The sequence below is a fragment of the Coregonus lavaretus genome (genome assembly GCF_964263955.1).
Source record: "Coregonus lavaretus genome assembly, chromosome: 26".
NCBI classification, from domain to species: domain Eukaryota; kingdom Metazoa; phylum Chordata; class Actinopteri; order Salmoniformes; family Salmonidae; genus Coregonus; species Coregonus lavaretus.
Window position 1 is genome coordinate 41250521 of NC_140013.1, and position 24150 is coordinate 41274670.

General features: G+C 46.5%; 1 protein-coding gene across 1 annotated transcript in view; it reads right to left on the reverse strand.

Moving 5' to 3' along the window:
• gbe1b (glucan (1,4-alpha-), branching enzyme 1b) overlaps window positions 1-24150 on the reverse strand; it is a 250919-nt gene that overhangs the window by 138537 nt on the left and 88232 nt on the right. The window contains exons 8-9 of the mRNA XM_084143478.1: window positions 8978-9093; window positions 3681-3808 (exon numbers count right to left, since the gene is read on the reverse strand). Coding sequence (XP_083999604.1) covers window positions 3681-3808; window positions 8978-9093 — 244 coding nt within the window. The remainder of the gene's footprint in view (window positions 1-3680; window positions 3809-8977; window positions 9094-24150) is intronic.

Sequence of the window (24150 nt, forward strand, 5' to 3'; positions counted from 1 at the left end):
ACTGATACTACTCCAACGCTTACTGACACTACTCCAACAGCAACACATACTGATACTACTCCAACACATACTGAGACTACTCCTTCACATATTGATACTACTCCAACAGCAACACATACTGATACTACTCCAACACATACTGATACTACTCCAACACACACTGATACTACTCCAACAGCAACACATACTGATACTACTCCAACACATACTGATACTACTCCAACAGCAAAACATACTGATACTACTCCAAAACATACTGATACTACTCCAACACATACTGATACTACTCCAACACATACTGAGACTACTCCAACACATACTGAGACTACTCCAACACATACTGAGACTACTCCAACACATACTGAGACTACTCCAACAGCAACACATACTGATACTACTCCAACAGCAACACATACTGATACTACTCCAACACATACTGAGACTACTCCAACACATACTGAGACTACTCCCAACACATACTGGGACTACTCCAACACATACTGATACTACTCCAACAGCAACACATACTGATACTACTCCAAAACATACTGATACTACTCCAACACATACTGATACTACTCCAACACATACTGAGACTACTCCAACACATACTGAGACTACTCCAACACATACTGAGACTACTCCAACACATACTGAGACTACTCCAACACATACTGAGACTACTCCAACACATACTGAGACTACTCCAACACATACTGAGACTACTCCAACACATACTGATACCACTCCAACACATACTGATACCACTCCAACACATACTGAGACTACTCCAACACATACTGATACTACTCCAACACATACTGATACTACTCCAACAGCAACACATACTGAGACTACTCCAACACATACTGAGACTACTCCAACACATACTGATACTACTCCAACACATACTGATACAACTCCAACACATACTGATACAACTCCAACAGATACTGATACTACTCCAACAGATACTGATACTACTCCAACACATACTGATACTACTCCAACACATACTGATACTACTCCAACACATACTGAGACTACTCCAACACATACTGAGACTACTCCAACACATACTGATACTACTCCATGAGCAACACATACTGAGACTACTCCAACACATACTGATACTACTCCAACAGCAACACATACTGATACTACTCCAACACATACTGATACTACTCCAACACATACTGAAACTACTCCAACACATATTGAGACTACTCCAACACATACTAAGACTACTCCAACACATATTGATACTACTCCAACACATGCTGATACTACTCCAACACATACTGAGACTACTCCAACACATACTGATACTACTCCAACACATACTGATACTACTCCAACACATACTGATACTACTCCAACACATACTGATACTACTCCAACAGATACTGAGACTACTCCAACAGATACTGATACTACTCCAACAGATACTGATACTTCTCCAACAGATACTGAGACTACTCCAACACTTACTGAGACTACTCCAACACATACTGATACTACTCCAACACATACTGATACTACTCCAACACATACTGATACTACTCCAACACATACTGATACTACTCCAGGAGCAAAACATACACTCCAAATACTATCAATGCACCATTGAGAGCGTCCTGACCGGTTGCATCACGGCCTGGTACGGGAATTGATCCTTCCACGACTGCAAGGCCGTCCAGCGGGTGGTGATGACGGCCCAGGACATCACTGGGACCGTGCTCCCACCCATCCAGGACATCACTGGGACCGTGCTCCCACCCATCCAGGACATCACTGGGACCGTGCTCCCACCCATCCAGGACATCACTGGGACCGTGCTCCCACCCATCCAGGACATCACTGGGACCGTGCTCCCACCCATCCAGGACATCTACTGGGACCGTGCTCCCACCCATCCAGGACATCTACTGGGACCGTGCTCCCACCCATCCAGGACATCTACTGGGACCGTGCTCCCACCCATCCAGGACATCACTGGGACCGTGCTCCCACCCATCCAGGACATCACTGGGACCGTGCTCCCACCCATCCAGGACATCACTGGGACCGTGCTCCCACCCATCCAGGACATCACTGGGACCGTGCTCCCACCCATCCAGGACATCACTGGGACCGTGCTCCCACCCATCCAGGACATCTACTGGGACCGTGCTCCCACCCATCCAGGACATCACTGGGACCGTGCTCCCACCCATCCAGGACATCACTGGGACCGTGCTCCCACCCATCCAGGACATCACTGGGACCGTGCTCCCACCCATCCAGGACATCTACTGGGACCGTGCTCCCACCCATCCAGGACATCTACTGGAAACGGTGCCTGAGGAAGGCCAGCAGCATCCTCAAGGACCCCCAGACACCCTCCAGCCACGAGCTGTTCTCTGCCTTACCGTCGGGCAGATAGTATTGGAGCACGAGGTCTGATACCAACAGGCTCAGAGACAGTTTCTACGTACAAGCCATCAGACTGTACCGGAGCATGAGGTCTGATACCAACAGGCTCAGAGACAGTTTCTACGTACAAGCCTGGATAGGAGCGTCTGCTAAATGACTCCAGAATGTAAAGCCGTCAGAACGCTGAACACTTGAACTGGACGGACCACCTGCTCTGATTCTCCGCACCTTAGGACACATCACAACTGCTGCTAACACACTCTCACTATACTGCTCAGTTTATACACTTACTCCCCTTCCACAATACAAGTGTAAATATTGTACTATAAATGCTGTCTTCCTGTATGATACTGACGCTAAACCGTTTATTCTATTCTACTGAGCCATTTACTTTCTCTTCCTATTCAATCAAATGTTTTACTACTTCTTACTGTTGTTGCATCGTTGAGAAGGAACCTGCCAGCACTTCCATGTATACTATGCGTATGCCGTACATACATACGACTAATAAAACTTCTAAATACTGATACTGCTCCAGGAACAACACAGAGGGTACTAGAAAAATCCAGTTTAATTGAATGAATCAGAGCCAAACAAAGCAGCGGCTTCCCGTTTACTGACGGCATTACTTCTTAATTACAGAGATGACCTGAGCTGTGAGACGATAATAAGAGCTTTCATTAATCATGACCAGAGGGTGTGTCACCCACAACTAATTGAATGTATTGTGTTTGCGTGTTCGGCTGTAGTCAGGACTCCTCCGGTGTGTGTTTGGCTGTAGTCAGGACTCCTCCAGTGTGTGTTTGGCTGTAGTCAGGACTCCTCCAGTGTGTGTTTGGCTGTAGTCAGGACTCCTCCAGTGTGTGTTTGGCTGTAGTCAGGACTCCTCCAGTGTGTGTTTGGCTGTAGTCAGGACTCCTCCAGTGTGTGTTTGGCTGTAGTCAGGACTCCTCCGGTGTGTGTTTGGCTGTAGTCAGGACTCCTCCAGTGTGTGTTTGGCTGTAGTCAGGACTCCTCCGGTGTGTGTTTGGCTGTAGTCAGGACTCCTCCGGTGTGTGTTTGGTTGTAGAGTCGTACAGAGCCAGCGCTGTTCACTATGGGGTGGTCTGAAGCTATAGCCTTGGCCCAGACCTGGATGTGCTTTAACGCTACCAATTCCTCTGACTATTGTTGCCATGACATTCAGGACGCCATACTGATTTTACATATCAAATATTTGGAGATATTGCAGTGCCTAGGGGGTAGGGCTTAAGGACTAGTGTTACCTCTGCGATGGTGATGCAGTCTGGATACAGGGTGTGCAGGACATGATTAGCTGTCATCAGATAGACCAGGGAGTCCTCATCCACCTGAAGACCAAAGTACTCTGAGTAGTCGCCAGAAAATCCATTGCCTGAGGACAGAGAAAGAACAAGGATATCACCTAGGGAGCTAGGGTGTAGGGGTTAGGAGGTTAGGGTGTAGGAGTTAGGGTGTAGGGGTTAGGAGGTTAGGGTGTAGGAGTTAGGGGGTTAGGGTGTAGGAGTTAGGGAGTTAGGGTGTAGGAGTTAGGGGGTTAGGGTGTAGGAGTTAGGGGGTTAGGGTGTAGGAGTTAGGGGGTTAGGGTGTAGGAGTTAGGGAGTAGGGGTTAGGGGGTAAGGGTTAGGGGGTAAGGGTGTAGGAGTTAGGGTGTAGGAGTTAGGGTGTAGGAGTTAGGGTGTAGGGGTTAGGGTGTAGGGGTTAGGGGGTAAGGGTTAGGGTGTAGGGGTTAGGGGGTAAGGGTTAGGGTGTAGGGGTTAGGGAGCTAGGGTGTAGGGGTTAGTGTGTAGGAGTTAGGGAGTAGGGGTTAGGGTGTAGGGGTTAGGGGGTAAGGGTTAGGGGGTAAGGGTGTAGGGGTTAGGGAGCTAGTGGGTAAGGGTTAGGGGGCAAGGGTTAAGGGGTAAGAGTTAGGGGGTATGGAACTAGGGTGTAGGGGTTAGTGGATAGGAGTTAGTACTCAGAGTAGGCTCCTGAAAACCCACTACCTGAGGACAGCGGTACAACACCCAAACTGAATACATAACCAATATATAACCATAACCCAAACTGAATACATACCCAATATATAACCATAACCCAAACTGAATACATACCCAATATATTAACCATAACCCAAACTGAATACATAACCAATATATAACCATAACCCAAACTGAATACATAACCAATATATAACCATAACCCAGACTGAATACATACCCAATATATAACCATAACCCAAACTGAATACATACCCAATATATAACCATAACCCAAACTGAATACATAACCAATATATAACCATAACCCAGACTGAATACATAACCAATATATAACCATAACCCACACTGAATACATAACCAATATATAACCATAACCCAGACTGAATACATAACCAATATATAACCATAACCCAGACTGAATACATAACCAATATATAACCATAACCCACACTGAATACATAACCAATATATAACCATAACCCACACTGAATACATAACCAATATATAACCATAACCCCCTGACTTTTTCCACATTCTGTTACATTACAGCCTTATTCTAAAATTGATTTTTTTTCTGTCATCAATCTAACAACACCCCATAATGACAAAGCAAAAACTGGTTTTTAGAAAGTTTTGCTAATTTATTACAAATAAAAACCGGAAATATCACATTTACATAAGTATTCAGAACTTTCGCCCCAGTCTGAGGTCCTGAGCACTATGGAGCAGGTTTTCATCAAGGATCTCTCTGTACTTTGCTCCGTTCATCTCTCCCTCGATCCTGAATAGTCTCCCAGTCCCTGCCGATGAAAAACTAATCTCACAGCATGATTCTGCCACCACCATGCTTCACTGTAGGGATGGTGCCAGGTTTCCTCTAGATGTGACGCTTGGCATTCGGGCAAAATAGTTAAATCTTGGTTTCATAAGACAAGAGAATCTTGTTTCTCATGGTCTAAGAGTCCTTTAGGTGCCTTTTGGCAAACTCCAAGTGGGCTGTCATGTGCCTTTTACTAAGAAGTGGCTTCCGTCTGGCCACTCTACCATAAAGGCCTGATTGGTGGAGTGTTGCAGAGACGGTTGTCCTTCTAGAAGATTCTCCCATCTCCACAGAGGAACTCTGGAGCTCTGTCAGAGTGACCATTGGGTTCTTGGTCACCTCCCTGACCAAGGCCCTTCTCCCCCGATTGCTCAGTTTGGCCGGGCGGCCAGCTCTAGGAAGAGTCTTGGTGATTCCAAACTTCTTCCATTTAAGAATGATGGAGGCCACTGTGTTCTTGGGGACCTTCAATGCTGCAGAAATGTTTTGGTACCCTTCCCCAGATCTGTGCTTCGACACAATCCTGTCTCGGAGCTCTACGGACAATTCCTTTGACCTCATGGCTTGGTTTTTGCTCTGACGTGCACTGTCAACTGTGGAACCTTATATAGACAGGTGTGGCCTTTCCAAATCATGTCCAATCAATTGGATTTACCACAGGTGGACTCCAATCAAGTTGTAGAAACACCTCAATGATGATCGATGGAAACAGGATGCACCTGAGCTCAATTTCGAGTCGCATCGCAAATGTTCTGAATACTTATGTAATTAAGGTATTTCTGTTTTTTATAAATTGGCAAACATTTCTAAAAACCTGTTTTCACCTTGTCATTATGGGGTAGTGTGTGTAGATTGATGAGGGGAAAAAAATAATTATCCATTTTAGAATAAGGCTGTAACGTAACAAAATGTGGAAAATGTTAAAGGGGTCTGAATACTTTCTGAATGAACTGTATAACCATAAAACACACTGAATACACAACCAATATATAACCATAACCACACTGAATACACAACCAATATATAACCATAACCACACTGAATACATAACCAATATATAACCATAACTACACTGAATACACAACCAATATATAACCATAACCACACTGAATACACAACCAATATATAACCATAACCACACTGAATTCATAACCAATATATTAACCATAACCCACACTGAATACATAACCAATATATTAATCATAACCCACACTGAATACATAACCAATATATTACCCATAACCCACACTGAATACATAACCAACATATAACCATAACCCACACTGAATACACAACCAATATATAACCATAACCACACTGAATACATAACCAATATATAACCATAACCCACACTGAATACATAACCAATATATAACCATAACCCACACTGAATACACAACCAATATATAACCATAACCACACTGAATACACAACCAATATATAACCATAACCCACACTGAATACACAACCAATATATAACCATAAATACACTGAATACATAACCAATATATAACCATAATCCCACTGAATACATAACCAATATTTAACCATAACCACACTGAATACATAACCAATATATTAACCATAACCCACACTGAATACATAACCATAACCCACACTGAATACATAACCAATATATTAACCATAACCCACACTGAATACATAACCAATATATAACCATAACCCAGACTGAATACATAACCAATATATAACCATAACCCAGACTGAATACATAACCAATATATAACCATAACCACACTGAATACACAACCAATATATAACCATAACCACACTGAATACATAACCAATATATAACCATAACCACACTGAATACATAACCATAACCCACACTGAATACATAACCAATATATAACCATAACCCACACTGAATACATAACCATAACCCACACTGAATACATAACCAATATATAACCATAACCACACGGAATACATAACCAACATATAACCATAACCCAGACTGAATACATAACCAATATATAACCATAACCCACACTGAATACATAACCAATATATAACCATAACCCACACTGAATACATAACCAATATATAACCATAACCACACTGAATTCATAACCAATATATTAACCATAACCCACACTGAATACATAACCAATATATAACCATAACTACACTGAATACACAACCAATATATAACCATAACCACACTGAATACACAACCAATATATAACCATAACCACACTGAATTCATAACCAATATATTAACCATAACCCACACTGAATACATAACCAATATTTAACCATAACCACACTGAATACATAACCAATATATTAACCATAACCCACACTGAATACATAACCATAACCCACACTGAATACATAACCAATATATAACCATAACCCAGACTGAATACATAACCAATATATAACCATAACCCAGACAATACATAACCAATATATAACCATAACCCAGACTGAATACATAACCAATATATAACCATAACCCAGACTGAATACATAACCAATATATAACCATAACCCAGACTGAATACATAACCAATATATAACCATAACCCAGACTGAATACATAACCAATATATAACCATAACCCAGACTGAATACATAACCAATATATAACCATAACCCAGACTGAATACATAACCAATATATAACCATAACCCAGACTGAATACATAACCAATATATAACCATAACCCAGACTGAATACATAACCAATATATAACCATAACCCAGACTGAATACATAACCAATATATAACCATAACCCACACTGAATACACAACCAATATATAACCATAACTACACTGAATACACAACCAATATATAACCATAACTACACTGAATACACAACCAATATATAACCATAACCCACACTGAATACATAACCAATATATAACCATAACCACACTGAATACATAACCAATATATAACCATAACTACACTGAATACACAACCAATATATAACCATAACCACACTGAATACACAACCAATATATAACCATAACCAACACTGAATACATAACCAATATATAACCATAACCACACTGAATACATAACCAATATATTAATCATAACCCACACTGAATACATAACCAATATATAACCATAATCCCACTGAATACATAACCAATATATAACCATAACCCACACTGAATACATAACCAATATATAACCATAACCCACACTGAATACATAACCAATATATAACCATAACTGAATACATAACCAATATATAACCATAACCCAGACTGAATACATAACCAATATATAACCATAACTGAATACATAACCAATATATAACCATAACCCAAAACTCTGCCGTTGTTAGTGTACTTTGTATGAAGACTAATGTACAATAACACATTTCAAAAAAAGCACTAGCAATCTGAGTCATGGTGTTGCAGGTGCTTGGGAACGCTGCTCTGCCATGCATCACTTTGTTATTCAAGTTGTGTCAGCCTCTTTTAAAAAATATCTGACAAAAGGCCAAGAGGCCGACACATAAAGCTTGAATAAACAAAGTGTTACGAGCAATAGCAATGTGTGGGTTTCCCTTTTCTTTGTACCTGACAATAACATAAACACTACACTGCTGCTAGTGTAAAGCATCAGAAGTGTTTATGAAAGCCATATAACGCATTTCCAGTTTGAACAGGAATCTAGGGATGCCCAGGAAGGGCATGCAATTTTCTCGGGAAGGAAACATTTTCAATTTTCTGGAAAACATGAATCCCTAGCCCTTACCGATACCGTGATGATGGTACATCATGGACGTCACCCCATCGAACCTGAAGCCATCAAAACGATACTCCTCCATCCACCAACGCAAGTTAGACAGCAGAAACCTTAGGACCTCCCAGCTGAGGCACGCAAATACACATACACACACACACACGCACACACGCACGCAAGGTCAGGAAAACAAGATGTATTAAATAATTGAAACGTGATGTTGGTGGTTGGTCTGGTGAGACCCAGGAGATTAGTTCTACAGCGCTACAGTTCATTCCCATCTGATGTTGATGCTTAGGCACAGGTGTGTGTGTGTGTGTGTGTGTGTGTGTGTGTGTGTGTGTGTGTGTGTGTGTGCGCACAGGGGGCCGCTGTGTCCAGTTATCTCTGGCTCTCTTTCTGGCTGAGTAAATCAATGTCTTACAGTAGGCAACTGAGCTCTCCTCCTGGGGCCTGCATCCCAAATGGCACCCTATTCCCTATTTAGTGCACTATTTTTGACATGGGACATTCTGGTCAAAATTAGTGCACCATATAGGGAATAGGGTGCCATTTGGGACGCAACCCTGATCTCTATCAGAGCGCATGGCCACTGGCTAAGTGTTTAGTATGGCCAGGCACCGTCTCGCTGCGTCTCAGTCTGATAGGATTTCATGTAACACTTGGGTAAACAAACACCAAGCAAGAGAATTGAGTTCCTACTCCTGAGAATGAGATCAGTGAGATACTCTAACGCTTTTTGTGGCCTCTCTCCTTCAACGTTGCAAATGGCACACTATTCCCTATGTAGTGCACTACTTTTGACCATGGCTCATAAGGTTACTCTTGACCAGGGCTCAAAAGTAGTGCACTACATAGGGAATAGGGTGCCATTTGAGACAAAGCCAGTGTGTGACTCCCTCCTCCGTCCAACATAGCAAAGGTGAAAACCAATACTCAGAGAGAGAGAACCAAGGTCTTTTTAAAGCACTGCAGTATCAAAACTACTTAAACAACTTGGGAGGACTGGACAGTGAAAGTGTAATTGAGGTGATTCGGTGAAGGTGAACCACGCTCACGTGACAAGTCACCTTGCCCGAGGCCTGAAGACTTGTGTAAGATCCCCCAAGTTAATACCTCGGCTTTAGTTCAGCGGGCTAGCACAGTCTAGTTTAGTGGCACGCAGGAGACCCAGGTTCGAACCCAAGTCAGACACGCAAGATGCTGAGCTATTTTGGGCTAGCTGGGCTACCATATATCTTATACCAGTTGTTTTCTTTGGGACGAAGGAGAGGTAATGGGGGCATAGCCAGAGTCTCTCTACATAATCATGATGTCCTCTATTTTGGGCAAGCTGTGACTTTTAGATGATTATGTAGAGAGACTCTGGCTATGCCCCCATTACCTCTCCTTCATCCCAAAGAAAACGACCGGTATAAGATATATTTTACATTACATTTTAGTCATTTAGCAGACGCTCTTATCCAGAGCGACTTACAGTTAGTGATTTTTTTTTTTTTTTTTTAATTTTTTTATACTGGCCCCCCATGGGAATCGAACCCACAACCCTGGCGTTGCAAACACCATGCTCTATCAACTGAGCTACATCCCTGCCGGCCATTCCCTCCCCTACCCTGGACGACGCTGGGCCAATTGTGCGCCGCCCATGAGTCTCCCGGTCGCGGCCGGCTGCAACAGAGCCTGGATTCGAACCAGGATCTCTAGTGGCACAGTTAGCACTGCGATGCAGTGCCTTAGACCACTGCACCACTCAGGAGTATATATGGTATATATGGTATATATGGTATATATGGTAGCCCAGCTGGCCCATGCCTCATATTTGTGGGAAGTAGTGAACGATTGAAAGGAGATATTATTAGGACAACACACACATCCTGTACTCCTCCTCCCTCCGTTTCCTTCCCCTCTGTTGCCGTGGTGAGGAGGAGGGATTAGAATGGGCTGATTCCATCCTTAAAGTAGTCCCGTATCCTGGGGAGGCTCAAGGATCGGAGAGTGCTACTGAAGTGAGCAGGCTCTTAGAGCTCGAAGTCTCTCTCTCTCTCTCTCTCTCTCTGCTGCCTCACTTCTCCCTCAGCAAGGGCACGTTGCCATAGAAACTTAACATGACAGAGCTAGCTGGTGGCCGGTCCGCTGTGTAATGAACACTGTCTGTGTGCAGTCGTGCAGGCCGTGGACATTGTGTGGAGGCACTGAGGACATGAACACTGTAGAGGTCATCACTGAGGACATGAACTCTGTAGAGGTCATCACTGAGGACATGAACACTGTAGAGGTCATCACTGAGGACATGAACACTGTAGAGGTCATCACTAGAGACCATGGACATTGTGGAGGTCATCACTAGAGACCATGGACTTTGTGGAGGTCATCACTGAGACCATGGACACTGTAGAGGTCATCACTGAGGACATGAACACTGTAGAGGTCATCACTAGAGACCATGGACATTGTGGAGGTCATCACTAGAGACCATGGACTTTGTAGAGGTCATCACTAGAGACCATGGACATTGTGGAGGTCATCACTGAGACCATGGACTTTGTGGAGGTCATCACTGAGACCATGGATATTGTGTGGAGGTCATCACTGAGACCATGGACATTGTGGAGGTCATCACTGAGGACATGGATATTGTGTGGAGGTCATCACTGAGACCATGGACATTGTGGAGGTCATCACTGAGGACATGGATATTGTGTGGAGGTCATCACTGAGGCCATGGACATTGTGGAGGTCATCACTGAGACCTTGGACATTGTGGAGGTCATCACTGAGACCATGGATATTGTGGAGGTCATCACTGAGACCATGGACTTTGTGGAGGTCATCACTGAGACCATGGATATTGTGTGGAGGTCATCACTGAGGCCATGGACATTGTGGAGGTCATCACTGAGACCATGGACATTGTGGAGGTCATCACTGAGACCATGGACATTGTGTGGAGGTCATCACTGAGACCATGGACATTGTGGAGGACATCCCTGAGGACATGGATATTGTGTGGAGGTCATCACTGAGACCATGGACATTGTGGAGGTCATCACTGAGACCATGGACATTGTGGAGGTCATCACTGAGACCATGGATATTGTGGAGGTCATCACTGAGGACATGGGCATTGTGGAGGACATCCCTGAGGACATGGATTTTGTGTGGAGGTCATCACTGAGACCATGGACATTGTGGAGGTCATCACTGAGGCCTTGGACATTGTGGAGGCATATACGGCTCCCGAGTGGCGCAGCGGTCTAAGGAACTGCATCTCAGTGCTTGAGGCGTCACTACAGACCCCCTGGTTCGATTCCAGGCTGCATCACAACTGGCCGTAATCAGGAGTCCCATAGGGCGGCGCACAATTGGCCCAGCGTCGTCCGGGTTTGGCCGGTGTAGGCCGTCATTGTAAATAAGAATTTGTTCTTAACTGACTTGCCTAGTTAAATAAAGGTTAAATAAAAAATAACAAAATAGGGCATGGAAATGATGGAGACGTAGAGGTCATGGACATTATGAGACGTCAGTCAGGTATGAACCTTTAAAAAACATGACATTTTTTTATGTCCCTTCAGCTGTGCTCTTTCTATAAACCAAGGATTTTCTTATAATATTAAAGGTGGGTGAGCAGAATACACACTCACTGGAAGACAATTTATTAAAACCAATATCCCAGAGCCATGTATTTATTTAGATGGCTCTGAAATATCGCATTATTTGAAGTGCCATCTGCAAAAATAGCCCCCGATACAGGTACCATTTTGCAACTACTGTATAACAGGTCTATGGGACACATTCAGACGGGTCACAGATTGAATCCCTCCAATGCATCATTCACATCATGGTGTTGACATTTTTAGATGTGCAATGTTCCCCCTCCTTACATTTCCCATCCCTAGCTGTGTGGCCATTGCATGGGGAACCAGTCTGTCCCAAATGGCACCCTATTCCCAACATTGTGCACTCGTTTTGACCCCACCGCTCTGAACCCACCTCCACCCCAATAAATGGCACAGTGTGTCCTCACGGGCCAGAAAGACCCAGGCCCAGGGGCTTTGTGTTGGATCCATACTGCCACATTACGATCTACAGAGGGTGTTGGGTCCATACTGCCACATTACGATCTACAGAGGGTGTTGGATCCATACTGCCACATTACGATCTACAGAGGGTGTTGGGTCCATACTGCCACATTACGATCTACAGAGGGTGTTGGATCCATACTGCCACATTACGATCTACAGAGGGTGTTGGGTCCATACTGCCACATTACGATCTACAGAGGGTGTTGGATCCATACTGCCACTTTACGATCTACAGAGGGTGTTGGATCCATACTGCCACATTACGATCTACAGAGGGTGTTGGATCCATACTGCCACATTACGATCTACAGAGGGTGTTGGGTCCATACTGCCACATTATGATCTACAGAGGGTGTTGGGTCCATACTGCCACATTACGATCTACAGAGGGTGTTGGGTCCATACTGCCACATTACGATCTACAGAGGGTGTTGGATCCATACTGCCACATTACGATCTACAGAGGGTGTTGGGTCCATACTGCCACATTACGATCTACAGAGGGTGTTGGGTCCATACTGCCACATTACGATCTACAGAGGGTGTTGGGTCCATACTGCCACATTACGATCTACAGAGGGTGTTGGATCCATACTGCCACATTACGATCTACAGAGGGTGTTGGATCCATACTGCCACATTACGATCTACAGAGGGTGTTGGGTCCATACTGCCACATTACGATCTACAGAGGGTGTTGGGTCTCCTCTACCCTCCTCTACCTCCTCCACTCCCTTCTACCTCCTCTACCCCCTCTACCTCCCTCTACTCCCCTCTACCCCCCTCTACCTCCTCCACCCCCTCTACCTCCCTCTACCCCCTCTACCTCCTCCACCTCCCTCTACCTCCTCCACTCCCCTCTACCCCCCTCTACCTCCCTCGACCCCCTCTACCTCCCTTTACTTTATCTACCTCCTTTACCCCCTCTACCATCCTCTACCTCCCTCTACTTTCTCTACCTCCTTTACCCCCTCTACCTCCCTCTACCCCCTCTACCTCCTCCACTCCCCCCTACCTCCCTCTACCCCCCCACCCCCCCACCTCCCTCTACCTCCTCCACCTCCCTCTACCTCCTCTACTTCCCTCTACCTCCTCTACCTTCCTCTACCTCCTCCACTCCCCTCTACCTCCCCCATCTCCTCTACCCCCTCTACCCTCTCTAACCCCCTCTACCCTCCTCTAACTCCCTCTACCCCCCCATCTCCTCTACCCTCTCTACCCCCTCTTCCCCCCTTTACCTCCTCTAACTTCCCCCATCTCCTCTACCCTCTCTACCCCCCTCTTCCCCCACTACCCTCTCAACCCCCTCTAACCCCCTCTACACCCCTCTACCCTCTCTAACCCCCTCTACCCTCTCTAACCCCCTCTACCCCCCTCTACCCCTCTACACCCCTCTACCCTCTCTAACTCCCTCTACCCTCTCTAACCCCATCTACCCTCTCTAACCCCCTCTACCCCTCTACACCCCTCTACCCTCTCTAACTCCCTCTACCCTCTCTAACCCCCTCTACCCCCCTCTACCCCTCTACACCCCTCTACCCTCTCTAACCCCCTCTACCCTCTCTAACCCCCTCTACCCCCCTCTACCCCTCTACCCTCTCTAACTCCCTCTACCCTCTCTAACCCCATCTACCCTCTCTAACCCCCTCTACCCCTCTACACCCCTCTACCCTCTCTACCCCCCTCTACCCTCTCTAACCCCCTCTACCCTCCCTAACCCCCTCTACCCCTCTCTAACCCCCTCTACCCTCTCTAACCCCCTCTACCCTCTCTAACCCCCTCTACCCCTCTACACCCCTCTAACTCCCTCTACCCCTCTACACCCCTCTACCCTCTCTAACTCCCTCTACCCTCTCTAACCCCCTCTACCCTCTCTAACCCCCTCTACCCCCTCTACCATTTTTTATGTCCCTTCAGCTGTGCTCTTTCTATAAACCAAGGATTTTCTTATAATAGTAAAGGTGGGTGAGCAGAGTACACACTCACTGGAAGACAATTTATTAAAACCAATATCCCAGAGCCATGTATTTATTTAGATGGCTCTGAAATATCGCATTATTTGAAGTGCCATCGGCAAAAATAGCCCCCGATACAGGTACCATTTTGCAACTACTGTATAACAGGTCTATGGAACACATTCAGACGGGTCACAGATTGAATCCCTCCAATGCATCATTCACATCATGGTGTTGACATTTTTAGATGTGCAATGTTCCCCCTCCTTACATTTCCCATCCCTAGCTGTGTGGCCATTGCATGGGGAACCAGTCTGTCCCAAATGGCACCCTATTCCCAACATTGTGCACTCGTTTTGACCCCACCGCTCTGAACCCACCTCCACCCCAATAAATGGCACAGTGTGTCCTCACGGGCCAGAAAGACCCAGGCCCAGGGGCTTTGTGTTGGATCCATACTGCCACATTACGATCTACAGAGGGTGTTGGATCCATACTGCCACATTACGATCTACAGAGGGTGTTGGATCCATACTGCCACATTACGATCTACAGAGGGTGTTGGATCCATACTGCCACATTACGATCTACAGAGGGTGTTGGGTCCATACTGCCACATTACGACCTGCAGAGGGTGTTGGGTCCATACTGCCACATTACGATCTACAGAGGGTGTTGGATCCATACTGCCACATTACGATCTACAGAGGGTGTTGGATCCATACTGCCACTTTACGATCTACAGAGGGTGTTGGGTCCATACTGCCACATTACGATCTACAGAGGGTGTTGGGTCCATACTGCCACATTACGATCTACAGAGGGTGTTGGGTCCATACTGCCACATTACGATCTACAGAGGGTGTTGGGTCCATACTGCCACATTACGATCTACAGAGGGTGTTGGGTCCATACTGCCACATTACGATCTACAGAGGGTGTTGGGTCCATACTGCCACATTACGATCTACAGAGGGTGTTGGATCCATACTGCCACATTACGATCTACAGAGGGTGTTGGATCCATACTGCCACTTTACGATCTACAGAGGGTGTTGGGTCCATACTGCCACATTACGATCTACAGAGGGTGTTGGGTCCATACTGCCACATTACGATCTACAGAGGGTGTTGGGTCCATACTGCCACATTACGATCTACAGAGGGTGTTGGGTCCATACTGCCACATTACGATCTACAGAGGGTGTTGGGTCCATACTGCCACATTACGATCTACAGAGGGTGTTGGGTCCATACTGCCACATTACGATCTACAGAGGGTGTTGGGTCCATACTGCCACATTACGATCTACAGAGGGTGTTGGGTCCATACTGCCACATTACGATCTACAGAGGGTGTTGGGTCCATACTGCCACATTACGATCTACAGAGGGTGTTGGGTCCATACTGCCACATTACGATCTACAGAGGGTGTTGGGTCTCCTCTACCCCCTCTACCTCCTCTACCCCCTCTACCTCCCTCTACCTCCTCCACTCCCCTCTACCTCCCTCTACCTCCTCCACTCCCCTCTACCTCCCTCTACCTCCTCCACTCCCCTCTACCTCCTCCACCTCCTCCACTCCCCTCTACCTCCTCCACTCCCCTCTACCCCTCTACCTCCTCCACTCCCCTCTACCTCCTCCACTCCCCTCTACCCCCCTCTACCCCTCTACCTCCTCCACTCCCCTCTACCCCTCTACCTCCTCCACTCCCCTCTACCTCCCTCTACCTCCCTCTACCCCCCTCTACCTCCTCCACTCCCCTCTACCTCCTCCACCTCCTCCACTCCCCTCTACCTCCTCCACTCCCCTCTACCCCTCTACCTCCTCCACTCCCCTCTACCCCTCTACCTCCTCCACTCCCCTCTACCCCCCTTTACTTTCTCTACCTCCTTTACCTCCCTCTACTTTCTCTACCTCCTTTACCCCCTCTACGCCCTCCACCCCCCTCTACCCCCTCTACCCCCCTCTACCTCCTCCACCCCCCTCTACCCCCCTCTACCTCCTCCACCCCCCTCTACCTCCCTCTACCTCCTTTACCCCCCTCTACCTCCTCTACCACCCTCTACCTTCCCCAATCTCCTCTACCCTCTAACCCTCTCTACCCTCTCTAACCCCCTCTACCTTCCCCCACCTTCCCACATCTCCTCTACCCTCTCTACCCTCTCTACCCCCTCTAACCCCCTCTAACCCCTCTACCTTCCCCCATCTCCTCTACCCTCTCTAACCCCCTCTACCCTCTCTAACCCCCTCTACCTTCCCCCATCTCCTCTACCCTCTCTAACCCCCTCTACCCTCTCTAACCCCCTCTACCCTCTCTACCACCCTCTACCTTCCCCAATCTCCTCTACCCTCTCTAACCCCCTCTACCCTCTCTAACCCCCTCTACCCTCTCTACCACCCTCTACCTTCCCCAATCTCCTCTACCCTCTAACCCCCTCTACCCTCTCTACCCCCTCTAACCCCTCTACCTTCCCCCATCTCCTCTACCCTCTCTAACCCCCTCTACCCTCTCTAACCCCCTCTACCCTCTCTACCACCCTCTACCTTCCCCCATCTCCTCTACCCTCTCTAACCCCCTCTACCTTCCCCAATCTCCTCTACCCTCTCTAACCCCCTCTACCCTCTCTAACCCCCTCTACCCTCTCTACCACCCTCTACCTTCCCCCATCTCCTCTACCCTCTCTAACCCCCTCTACCCTCTCTACCCCCTCTAACCCCTCTACCTTCCCCCATCTCCTCTACCCTCTCTACCCTCTCTAACCCCCTCTACCCTCTCTACCCTCTCTACCCCCTCTAACCCCCTCTAACCCCTCTACCTTCCCCCATCTCCTCTACCCTCTCTAACCCCCTCTACCCTCTCTAACCCCCTCTACCCTCTCTAACCCCCTCTACCCTCTCTAACCCCCTCTACCTTCCCCCATCTCCTCTACCCTCTCTAACCCCCTCTACCCTCTCTAACCCCCTCTACCCTCTCTACCCCCCTCTACCTCCTCTACCTTCCCCCATCTCCTCTACCCTCTCTACCCCCCTCTACCCTCTCTAACCCCCTCTACTCTCTCTAACCCCCTCCAACCCCCTCTAACTGCTTTACCTTGAGAAGGAGCCTCTCACTGCATTTTCTATTTATCTACTACCGCCTAGTTCTAACCAATCAGATTCACCCTAATCCTCCCGACGACCGCTGTTTGTCTTTGTGTAGAAATTCATCAAAGCATATTTCCTGAGAAACTGCATTAGCTTTCTCCCTGCAGTGTGTGTGTATTTGTGTAAGTGTATGTGTATGTATGCGTGTGTCTGCCTTGATTGGGGACGTCTTGGTCAGACTGATGATAGCAGAATGGATCAGTCTCATTACCATATAGGGTTTGAGGCCACAGCCCCCCCCCCCACACCCTTCCCCCCCCACCCCACAACCCACACACCCTGAGCTCTAGTATCCACAACATTACAGTCAAGCTGCTGATAACAGCATATAAATGTAATAAGCTGACAGGTCGTTCCACGGGAGGCGTGACAGCGGGATAGAACAGCCCTGATGAATGGGCCATGGTTGTTGGGCCGAAAAAGGACAAATAAGGTGCTTCATTTAATGCACCTCAAACTCCCGTCCCTGTCTCAGGTAGGCTGTGTCTCAAATGGCACCCTATTCCCTATGTAGGGCACTTCTTTTGACCAGGGTAGTGCACTATATAGGGAATAGGGGGCCATTTGGGACGCATCCACAGAGGTATAAACGCTTCCTGGTGCTGAAAGCGTTCCTAAGACAACCGTGATGGATTCATCATATTCACTGGTTAGGAGCTGCCTTATGCACCTGAGGATGTCACACCCTGATCTGTTTCACCTGTCTTTGTGATTGTCTCCACCCCCCCTCCAGGTGGCGCCCATCTTCCCCATTATCCCCTGTGTATTTATACCTGTGTTCTCCGTTTGTCTGTTGCCAGTTCGTCTTGTCTCGTCAAGCCTACCAGCATGTTTTTTTCCCGTACTCCTGTTCTCTCTAGTCCCCGTTTTCTAGTTCTCCCGGTTCCGACCTCTTCTGCCTGCCCTGACCCCGAGCCTGCCTGCCGTCCTGTACCTATCTGACTCTGACCTGGTTTACTTCTGCCTGTCCTGATTTTTGTTAAACCAAGAAACGACATCTCAAGCCTTTCTTGGAAACGTGTTGGCGCCGTGGATGTAGAAGTGTCTGAAAGGAAAGGAAGTGGTTCATTACAATGTAGGGACATAGTTTGAAGCCACTACAATCATAATGCTATGAAATCCTGCATAGCCCTGCCATGTCACTCCAACACACACACACGTCATATGAAACCATTTATATACACTAGCTGAGGCTACACACCAGCTACACGGGTGTACAGTAATCATGTCAAGGACCAAATTATGTCAATGGACCAACGCATCATGATCCTTCTGGTCAGAACAGCATTAAAAGAGACCAATTATAATTCAGACCACAAAGCCCTGGCCTCGGGCCTCTCTCTTTTCACATCTAAAGACGTCATACACAGATGGATGCAAATGATCCACTATATAGGCTGAATGTAAAAGAGAGAGAGAAACAGAGAGAGAGCTAGATGGGGGGGGCGAGAGAGTATTACTGAGGGACGCCAGGATCAATCCTCTTTGAAATATCACATCTGAAAAAGACCCCTGTTCCAGGTAATAGGTAGCTACAGCAACTGCCTGACAGGAAGTCAGCACCGCCCTGAGCCATGTAACTTACAGGCCTGGTTAATTTACTCTCCATTTGTCACAATGGCTGAGTCTGAAATGGCACCCTGTTCCCTATATAGTGCCATAGGGCTCTGGTCAAAAGTAGTGCACTATATAGGGAATCGGGTGCCATTGTGGACACACTCAAGGTGTCCTCGGTACCTGTTTGAACAAGTTCCATTAAAGCAGTAGTGGGAAGCAGATAGGGCGGAATACAGGAAGAGGCTCCTGTATCTACAGTGGGGGAAAAAAAGTTTTTAGTCAGCCACCAATTGTGCAAGTTCTCCCACTTAAAAAGATGAGAGAGGCCTGTAATTTTCATCATAGGTACACGTCAACTATGACAGACAAAATGAGGGGAAAAAAATCCAGAAAATCACATTGTAGGATTTTTAATGAATTTATTTGAAAATTATGGTGGAAAATAAGTATTTGGTCAATAACAAAAGTTTCTCAATACTTTGTTTTACACCCTTTGTTGGCAATGACACAGGTCAAACGTTTTCTGTAAGTCTTCACAAGGTTTTCACACACTGTTGCTGGTATTTTGGCCCATTCCTCCATGCAGATCTCCTCTAGAGCAGTGATGTTTTGGGGCTGTCGCTGGGCAACACGGGCTTTCAACTCCCTCCAAAGATTTTCTACGGGGTTGAGATCTGGAGACTGGCTAGGCCACTCCAGGACCTTCAAATGCTTCTTACGAAGCCACTCCTTCGTTGCCCAGGCGGTGTGTTTTGGATCATTGTCATGCTGAAAGACCCAGCCACGTTTCATCTTCAATGCCCTTTCTGATGGAAGGAGGTTTTCACTCAAAATCTCATGATACATGGCCCCATTCATTCTTTCCTTTACACGGATCAGTCGTCCTGGTCCCTTTGCAGAAAAACAGCCCCAAAGCATGATGTTTCCACCCCCATGCTTCACAGTAGGTATGGTGTTCTTTGGATGCAACTCAGCATTCTTTGTCCTCCAAACACGACGAGTTTCATCTGACCATATGACATTCTCCCAATCCTCTTCTGGATCATCCAAATGCACTCTAGCAAACTCCAGACGGGCCTGGACATGTACTGGCTTAAGCAGGGGGACACGTCTCGCACTGCAGGATTTGAGTCCCTGGCGGCATAGTGTGTTACTGATGGTAGGCTTTGTTACTTTGGTCCCAGCTCTCTGCAGGTCATTCACTAGGTCCCACCGTGTGGTTCTGGGATTTTTGCTCACCGTTCTTGTGATCATTTTGACCCCACGGGGTGAGATCTTGCGTGGAGCCCCAGATCGAGGGAGATTATCAGTGGTCTTGTATGTCTTCCATTTCCTAATAATTGCTCCCACAGTTGATTTCTTCAAACCAAGCTGCTTACCTATTGCAGATTCAGTCTTCCCAGCCTGGTGCAGGTCTACAATTTTGTTTATGGTGTCCTTTGACAGCTCTTTGGTCTTGGCCATAGTGGAGTTTGGAGTGTGACTGTTTGAGGTTGTGGACAGGTGTCTTTTATACTGATAACAAGTTCAAACAGATGCCATTAATACAGGTAACGAGTGGAGGACAGAGGAGCCTCTTAAAGAAGAAGTTACAGGTCTGTGAGAGCCAGAAATCTTGCTTGTTTGTAGGTGACCAAATACTTATTTTCCACCATAATTTGCAAATAAATTCATTAAAAATCCTACAATGTGATTTTCTGGATTTTTTTTTTTTCAATTTGTCTGTCATAGTTGACGTGTACCTATGATGAAAATTACAGGCCTCTCTCATCTTTTTAAGTGGGAGAACTTGCACAATTGGTGGCTGACTAAATACTTTTTTTCCCCACTGTACATGTTTTTAAGCTATACATATTTATTTATTTTCTCGCTGGCTGGCAACTGTTTGCCTGACAACTCACCTTGAATTTAATTCCGCTGCTCTATCGATCGCTTCATACGTTCAGTCTGAATCTGCCATCCTAGAAGTCGTCTGTGTGACTTTAACATGAGGGGCGGGAGGAGAATCCAGACTCATTGTGGAAAGGAAATGTCAGTTTGGCCGGAGCCATGTGGACGGTTAGCCAGGCAAGGCTACAGTTTCATTGACGGTTGGTTATAAATATTAATAAATGAGCCTGTGTTTTTCATCTAACAGGAAAACATAGTGGACGTGTTTATCGCTGCTTCAATTACTGTAGGAAAGTTCAAATATTCCAGACAGTTTTGGTCTGCTTCCCAAATGGCACCCTAATTCCCCATTGGTCCTGGTCAAAAGTAGTGCCCTATATAGATAGGGAATAGGGTGCCATTTGGGACGCAAACAGTTCGACTTTCTCACGCTGCCGGTTTGAGGGCAGATTTTTTTTTTACAAATAACAATTATAGAACTCACACACACACACACACACACACACATACAGAGTGATAGGTTGTATTTTGCTGGCAGAACCTGAAGCCTCGCCTTAACAGTGAAGGTGAGAATTTCCTCGCCAATAGCAGCATTCTGGTACACAGCCACACACAGAACACAGAACACACTCCTCTGGGCTTTATCTAATGGCTCATCAGAAGCCTCCCAGTAGTGACATATGTCTGCTCCCTCCTTCTCTCTCTCTCTCTCTCTCCTTCCTTCTCTCTCTCTCTCCCTCAGACTCTCTCTCTCCCTCAGTCTCTCTCTCTCCCTCAGTCTCTCTCTCTCCCTCCGTCTCTCTCTCTCCCTCCTTCTCAGACTCTCTCTCTCCCTCAGACTCTCTCTCTCCCTCCTCCTCTCTCTCCCTCACTCTCTCTCTCCCTCAGACTCTCTCTCTCCCTCAGACTCTCTCTCTCCCTCAGACTCTCTCTCTCCCCCCGTCTCTCTCTCCCTCGTTCTCTCCCCCCCGTCTCTCTCTCCCTCGTTCTCTCTCCCCCCATCTCTCTCCACCGTCTCTCTCTCTCCCTTGTTCTCTCCCCCCCCCGTCTCTCTCCCCCGTCTCTCTCTCTCCCCCCGTCTCTCTCTCCCTCGTTCTCTTTCTCCCCCCGTCTCTCTCTCTCTCCCCCCGTCTCTCTCTCTCCCCCGTCTCTCCCTCTCCCCCCGTCTCTCTCTCTCCCCTCTGTCTCTAATGAGTCCTTGTGATACCAGGAGAGTTTGATAAGTAATGAAAGAAGCAGCCCTGCTCTCTCTCTTTGTTATCCTGCTATAATAGCCTCCATGGCAGACACTAAACATCACTATAAGGTATTGGAAGGGAGCGGCGCTAGCTGTGATGAGACCAACCGGGCTCTCCGACGACGTGTGTATTAAATGCGAGTTCAAAAAGGCATTTAATAGACAACAGAGGACTGAGTGTCCAGAGTCCGGTACCTCATTTGATAGACAACAGAGGACAGTGTCCAGAGTCCGGTACCTCATTTGATAGACAACAGAGGACAGTGTCCAGAGTCCGGTACCTCATTTGATAGACAACAGAGGACAGTGTCCAGAGTCCGGTACCTAATTTGATAAGACAACAGAGGACAGTGTCCAGAGTCCGGTACCTCATTTGATAGACAACAGAGGACAGTGTCCAGAGTCCGGTACCTCTATAATATGTGAAGGGGGATGATTCCACAGAGACAGAATGAAAGGAAGAGAGAGAAGAGGAAGATACAGTTTATTACCAGATCCTACAACACCTTGTTCTCTATATAGGGCCCTGGCCAAAAGTAGTGCACTACACAGGGTACATGGTGCCATTTGGGACGCAGTCTTAGTGAGGACTATCAGTGGATTTGCCCACAGACGGCTTCCTTCTTTCACTTCCCATCGCAGTAATTACATGAAAAATAAGGAAGAGCGTAGCAGAGATCTATGAGCTGCAAACAGTGGATTATAGTCATCGTTATTTATTAATAATTGATATTCTACACCCGTCTCGTCTGGAAGGCTAGACACCTAAATGGTAGGATCCAAGAGACACACGGAGGAACCTTAAATTGGCCTCCGTTACTAAGTAAAAGACTGGGGGTATCAGGTAAAAAGAGAAGGCAGCTAAACTGAAGGTCTTCTAATCTCAGGGTCACGGCTTTACCTTTGTTCTTTTACTTCGGTCTAATAGACATATCAGATATACTGTATGTCAGGTGGCAGGTGGCCTAGCGGTTAAGAGCTTTGGGCCAGTAACCGCGAAAGGTCGCTGGTTCGAATCCCCTAGCCGACTAGGTGGAAAAAGGTGTCAATGTGCCCTTGAGCAAGGCACTTTACCCTAATTGCTCCTGTAAGTCGCTCTGGATAAATGTCTAAAATGTAAATGTACACTACCGTTCAACAGTTTGGGGTCGCTTAGAAATGGCCTTGTTTTCGAAAGAAAATTATTATTTTTTGTCCATTAAAATAACATCAAATTGATCAGAAATACAGTGTAGACATTGTTAATGTTGTAAATGGCTATTGTAGCTGGAAACGGCTGATTTTTTATGGAATATCTACATAGGCGTACAGAGGCC